General features: G+C 48.2%; 1 protein-coding gene across 3 annotated transcripts in view; it reads right to left on the bottom strand.

The window, feature by feature from the left end:
• Positions 1–6740, bottom strand: part of CCDC187 (coiled-coil domain containing 187) — a 34433-nt gene that overhangs the window by 13753 nt on the left and 13940 nt on the right. For all 3 annotated transcript variants that reach the window (XM_061603882.1, XM_061603884.1, XM_061603883.1), the window contains 3 exons: positions 6532–6631; positions 4374–4495; positions 645–799 (listed from right to left, as the gene is read on the bottom strand). In XM_061603882.1, coding sequence (XP_061459866.1) covers positions 645–799; positions 4374–4495; positions 6532–6631 — 377 coding nt within the window. The remainder of the gene's footprint in view (positions 1–644; positions 800–4373; positions 4496–6531; positions 6632–6740) is intronic.

Below are 6740 nucleotides of genomic sequence, written 5' to 3'. Positions count from 1 at the left end.
ATGCCTCACACTGTTTGTATATTCTCTCATTAACATCTTATGGATTGTATCCAACTACTGAGAGTAGACCCATTAAAATGAATGGACCTAAATTAGTCATGTGCATTAATCTCATTGGGTTAGCACTAACATTCAATACATCCTTGTATCTTTTGGATTTATAAAACTCCTGTTGTACATCACTTCAAAAATGTTCAAATACGAAGCAAGTAATAAATCAACAAATTGTCTTTGTTTATATATTCAACTCTGAGAGCAGGATTTTATGTTCTAAAAGTGAGCGAGTGATACCGCTGCTGCTACTACTGCTTTGTAGCTCAGTGGCTGAGCACCTGATCTGCACGTGGAAGGCCCCAGGTTCAATCCTCAGTGGCATCCCCAGGTAAGGCTGGAGTAACTCCTGCCTGAAACCCTGGACAGTGACTGCCAGTCAGTGTAGACAACACTGAGCTACATGGACCACTGCTCTGACTCAGGATAAGGCAGCTTCCCATGTTATTAATAAATAATAGTATAGTGCAGAATATCACCAGCCCTCAAAAGGTGCCCCTTCAATGCCCCCACCCCATGTACAGCTTTGAAATGAACAGTAATCAAGAGTGGACCCGAGACGACCCGCTCCAGCGGAGAGGAGGAGCCCACACCTGGCTGGTGGAATCCGTCGGCTCGCTGCTGTCCCCTGATGACTCTTTTGCCGTGGTGCTTTTGCTCCGGGGCAGACTGGCCGGGGGGGAACTTAGACCAGAGACCTGGTGTTCCTGGGCTAAGAAGCTGCCCCTGCATGTCCCAGGCTGGAGCCCTAGAGAAAGAGAGAAATCATTTCTCTGCACCTTGACATAAAATTGCGTCGCCTCTCAAGCACAGCCCTAAGCATCTTTACTCCTGGGGCCAAATGTAGACCTCCAGCCCTCTGTCTGGCCCTTGGGACTCTTCCCCAGGACACACACCCTTTTGAGCCTCGCTCCTCACCAGCCTTGTTCTGCAAACTCCTTGAGAGTTTTTGCCTGGCCAGAATGTGTCCCTGGACCCTGACAAGGCCCCTCACATGCCTAGATGGGGGATAGAGAGAGGGGTGTGTGTGTGTACAGATTACTAGGCTATTGTACAAAGGTAACATTGCTCTGCCCAGTTTTGCCTCTGGCTCCGCCCACCACTGCCATGTGACCCTTAGATGGTGGTCCAGAAAAGGATGCGGCCCTTGGGCCTTACTACCTAGTAAAGGTACTTAGGATCACTGCTTTAGATTCACCCTAATAAGTGGGCACAGAGAGCGTATTTCAACACAGCACTTGTCAGGCTGCAGTAACCTGAGAGTATGTCCCATGGAATTCAAACAGGAATGACCTCTGAGTAGACATGGCTAGGATTGTAAGGCAAGGTGCCATTAGAACCTCCCTGTGCAAAACCATGGACAGCACTTTGATTGTGTAAGGAAAGACATATAGGTAAGGGAGGGGAGGGACGCAAAGGAAGACTTAGCAGAAATAAATGTTGGCTGAGCAAGGCTGTCAGGGTGAGCTAAGGTCACAGAGTTCCCTTCCCCACGCAGGCAATCTGAGCTAAGCTGTGCACAAACCATCACCCCCCAAAAAAGAATCCTGGGAACTGTAGTTTGTTCAGGGTGCTGGGAATTGTAGCTCTGTGAGGGATAAACTGCATTTCCCAGGAGTCTTTGGGAGGGAGGGTGTGCTTTCAATGCAGAGTGCTACATACCTCTAGGTGGACCAAGAACCGGACTCTGTATAAGGAGGCTTCTGATGTCATAGCTGAGGCCTGACTGCATCAGATGCCTGCAAAGCATGATTAGTCATCTTGCCCTGTTAATTACTCGGGCACTATTCTGGCATTTGTTTATGTAATCTCTCTCACACACAAGTCTCATCCTAAGTGTGTGAGGCTTATTTATTTTTTTATTTATTTTATTAAATTTATTAGTCGCCCATCTGGCTGGCTGTCCAGCCAATCTGGGCGACTTACAGAACAAAAAACATACAACTACATTAAAACATTAAAAAATTCAACAATAATAATAAAACCTAACCCACCCCAAAAGCCTGCCTGAAGAGCCAGGTCTTAAAGTGCAGAGTCTCGCATTAACTAGCTCAAGTCGCACAACCCCCATTTAACTCTCCCCCCCCTCAATAGGGACACCTAGGAGTGGATTGCATCTCAAGGTATTATTCTAAAATCACTCTCAGGCCCTGATCTATTAAACTGCTTCCTGTTGATGCACCTGCAGGGTTTAAGCGGAATTCAGCAAAATTCCTAATTAGAGGAAGCGATGCGGGAAGAAGCCTCGTTTTTCTTATCACGTTAGGCTGGACAGCAGCACCTACCATGAAGGGCAGATTCTGCCCCCCCTTCTTTTTTTCATGGATGTCAGCAGTCACTTACTCCAAATGACAAGGCTTGCATCTTGAAAAGCATAAAAAGCAAAGAAGAAGATGAAGAAAAAAGCTGCCTTATACCAACTCAGACCCTCAGATCCTTCTCCTATATAGCTCAGTATCACCTACACTGACTGGCAGCAGCTTGTCAGGATTTCAGACAAGGGGGGGTCTCTCCCAGACCTACCTGGGGATGCCGGAGATTGAACCTGAGACCAAAGCAGGTGCTCTGCCCATTCAGCTACAGCCCATTCACTAAAAAAAAAACCAAGATTCTACTCCTCATACCTCTGAAAAAAACACAAAATTAAACAGGAGCGTAGGAAACTGCTGTCTACTGAGTCAGGCTGTTGGTCCATATAGCTCAGTATTACCTACACTGACTGACAGTGGCTCTCCAGGATTTCAGGTAGGGGTTTTTGCCCAGACAGATCTGAAGATGCAGCCAGGAATTGAACTTGGGACCTTCTGCATGCCAAGCAGGAATTATAACTGCAAAGAGACTGCTCAAGAGACAGGGGCCAGTCACCACCATCATTTTCTGCTTGGGAAAAGCTGGCAATTTAAACGTTGTCAAAGATAATCCACATGCTACAGAGGATCTTTCTCCTGACATATATTAAAAACCCAGAGAGCTATCTATCCCCCCTTCTCCCAACCGCAGCGAGGTCACATACGCCCTCTTGCATAGACAGGGTGGATCAGGCACTGCAGCCCTGCAGTGCTAAAGGGTTACTAAACCCGGACAGTTGTTTTCCTCTTCTGTGTTGGACTTCCCCTTTGCACTTACTAATAAGAGAATGGCGCCCTCTAATGGCACAGAAAAAGGTAATGGAGTCCCTTCAAGGGAAATACACTATATATTAGGGGAGCCCCATTGCCTGAGGGACTTCTAATGTGCTTAGGTATTAATTCATAGGTAATTAATTCCTATTCCTCCTTTTTGCCAAGGTATACAAGGCATCTTATGTTAAAGCAACATGATACGAAGGGGGAATTATAAAAGATACCCGCAGGGCAATTAGGAACCAGCAGGAGGTTTCACAAGAAAAGTGCCGCTGCAGATTGTCTGGGCACGTCTGTTAGTCCGAAAATGCCACCGCTGCTGTGCCTGGACTGTCAACTTCAATATCTCAATATCATAGTAGATAGAAAAGGCATCCCTAGTTCTAACTAGCTAAGTTGGAGGCATAACGCCCAGGTGCGTGGGTTAGCCTCGTGCTTGGAGAGAGAGAGACAAAGGGATGTCTCCTCTCTCACGGACAGCCAGAGAAGAATGGAATGGAAAGGGCAGAAGGAGGAGGGACAGGTAAGCTTCCCTAAAGGCGTCACAGTCTAGCGACAGAAGAGCATCACAGGTAAAGGTAAACAAGCCTATCCATCTGGAGGACCCTCGCTCTATCTCCCTTCTGGAGCACAAACAAAAGAACAAAACAGGAGTTGCTCTGGCCCCACTTCCAACACCAGGAACTAGTAAGCAACTTCTCCTTTGTCTCAAATGGAAGAAACATTTTCTTACAGCAAAACATTTAAAGCACATTTAATGCATATTTAAAGCACATGGCTCCCCCCCCCCCGAATTTTGCTAACTGTAGTTTTACCCTCATGGAGCCACAGTTCCCAGCATCCTTAACAGTTCGCAGGATTCCTTGGGGGAAGCCATGTGCTTTACATGTGCTGTAAACCCATAGTGGGTATACGCAGCTTGGAAGCACAGTCCTTGCGTTGTCCCCATTTTTTTGTCATCATCATTAGGAACAACAGCTAATCTGTGTGCATATTCACCTTCAATTTATTGTAGCTATTAACCTTATTCATGCTACTTATTTAAAACGTGGCTCAGTGCTCAAAAGACAAGGCAGGCCCTGCTTGGAAGCTTACAGACTCCTTTAAAAAGGGGAGACATTCAGAAGGAGTAGAAAAGAGAGGGAGGGAGGGGAGGGGAGGAGGGGCTTGGAATGAACACGCGCACACACGCTTGCTCACATGTACCAGCTCCCTGCAGTTGCTCTCTCTGCAGCTCACCACGATGCTTCCCACTGCTGACTCCCATCTCAGCATTCTGGTGAGGGGCAGTGTGAGGTTCAGACGAGGGGCTGGCAGATGGCCTAAGAGGCAGCCAACATGGAGAGGGAGGGAGAAAGTGAACACAGCAGCACAACCTGTCCTTTATTTAAGAAGATGTATATATTGCTTAAACAAAAACAAAAAAGCCAACCCTCTAAGTAGTTTTCATAACATGTTATGGAAAATTCATAAGAAAATATCAGTAAAGACAACTGATGGCGTTACCCTCAAATAAGCATACAGAGGATTTGTCTTTTACAACAATAGATCAATGCAGCTATTGTTATGGAAAGCAAGTGCAAGCAATTCCTTTCTTACTTTAGTGTGCTACCTACACACACAGAGAGACATGATTGTTCTCAGACAGATGGGGGTGGGGATAGATTCTTTTCCAAGCCACACAACCAGGATAAACTTATTTATTTATTTTAAAAAATCAATATTTCTTTTCCAAATAAATAACTGCCCCCTCCAGTTGTTCTGAATCTACATTAAAGGGGGGGAGCAAAGAGGAGGGGAGGGGCTCTGATGGGAGGAGGCAGCTCCAGGAGCCATCCAGAAGGGCTGCGGCTGGCCCACGTGGGCCCTGGAGGCAGGAGGTGGAAAGGGCAAAAGGTTCAGCGGTTGGAGGGACCACACCCCAGTTGAGAACAGGAGCAAGATGGCTCTGGCCGAGGGGCTGCAAGTATCGCTGGCCCTCCTTCACCCCCCCCCTGCTCTTTTGCCAGGCTGAAATGGACACCTGGTGCTCCGCCCACATTTCCTTCTGGCCCCGCCCACCACTGGAATGCAGCCCTCCTTGGCCTGAAAAAGGCCTCCCAAGGTGGGAGAACTGAAGAAGATGGGAGTCACCCGCCACCCCGCGTCCCATCTGACGTCCTCCTAGGGGCCAAGCAGACCCTGGCCCACCAAGGCTGGATCTGAGCTAAAAACAGCTTGCTGGGCACCTGGGCACCCCTCCTCAATTATTTTGCAAAACGTCCAGTGCCACGCTTAGCTAAACGGGCGAGAGAAAAATGTATTGGGCATTTATGGATCTGGCAGGAGCTCAAAGGGAAGGGATGGAACTGCAGCAGAAGTGAAGCAAATGTTTTTATTTCAGCAGCAATCTGCTCAGGTGAAATCTCATTTTGTTTTTTCCATTAATAAGCTTTTCTTTGCTTTTCCTGCCACCGAATGACCCAGAAACAGCTAAACGCAGGAGGCGACAATCTTCCTATCAGCAGAGATTTGGGGGGATTTGATGCATGAAGGGGGGCAAGAGGGGGCTGGGGAGAGAGCAGGAGTTGCCCCCCTCACAGATGTTGGAAGTGGGGCAAGAGCAGCTCCTGTTTGTTCTTTTGTTCATGTTCCAGAAGCCATCAGCATTGGCAAGGCCAGGAAATTCCCTCTCTGTTGGTCCGGTTGTGCTTTTAAGCAAAAGGCCAGATTCTTCGCCACCGTTGTGGTGTCTTTTAACTGCGGTTGACGCAGCATCTGAAGGAACTTGGTAGGATTTCATAGAATCATAGAATAGTAGAGTTGGGAGGGGCCTATAAGGCCATCAAGTCCAACCCTCTGCTCAATGCAGGAATCCAAATTTGGGGTGGGTGAGGGTGTCACCTGGTTTCCCAAGGAATTTTGGTGCTTGGGATTGAGCTGGAGACCTTCTGCATGCAAGCTGGTGCTCTGCCACTGAGCCAGCTAGGTCTGATGGGAGTCCAGGACACTGGAGGGCACCTGGTTGGTGACGGTTGGCTTAGGAGCTTCCTAAAAAAGTCTTGTGGGGAGTTGTGGGCATTTCCCTTTGGAGCACCCAGAAGAAGTGGCCTCTGAGTGGGGTAACAGTGCCACCCCCTGGGGAATTGTGAAACTGCTCCTAATCTATGGGATCACATAAAGAAATGATGCCATGAATGGAGACACACACCAACCAGGGATTCTGGGAGGCTGAACTGGTGTCCTGAGCACCATGCAAGTGAAAAATGCAAGGAAGCCAAGCTGTAGGCTATGAGAGGAGGCAGTCTCTCTCTTTCTCTCTCTTTCTCTCTCTCTTTCTGCCTCTGCCACCACCAAACTGTGAGGGCAGGATCCTTACCTTCTAGCGAGGAACTGGGGCCGCGGTGTGGAAGGTGTGGCTGTCGGCTCTTCAGGGGAGGGGACGCCTTCCCTCTGAAACCCCCGACTTTCAGGACAACCTTTAGAAGAACGAAAGACAAGGGTGACATGGGAAGGGCCTTGACGTCTGAAGCATAGCTCACTTTTTTTTACACCACCAGGATGGCTCCTACGAACACAGGAAGTCGT

The sequence above is a fragment of the Rhineura floridana genome, chromosome 20 (assembly GCF_030035675.1).
Source record: "Rhineura floridana isolate rRhiFlo1 chromosome 20, rRhiFlo1.hap2, whole genome shotgun sequence".
Lineage (NCBI taxonomy): Eukaryota > Metazoa > Chordata > Lepidosauria > Squamata > Rhineuridae > Rhineura > Rhineura floridana.
The sequence above is the reverse complement of the archived record's forward strand: the minus strand, read 5'-3'. Positions and strand labels throughout refer to the sequence as shown.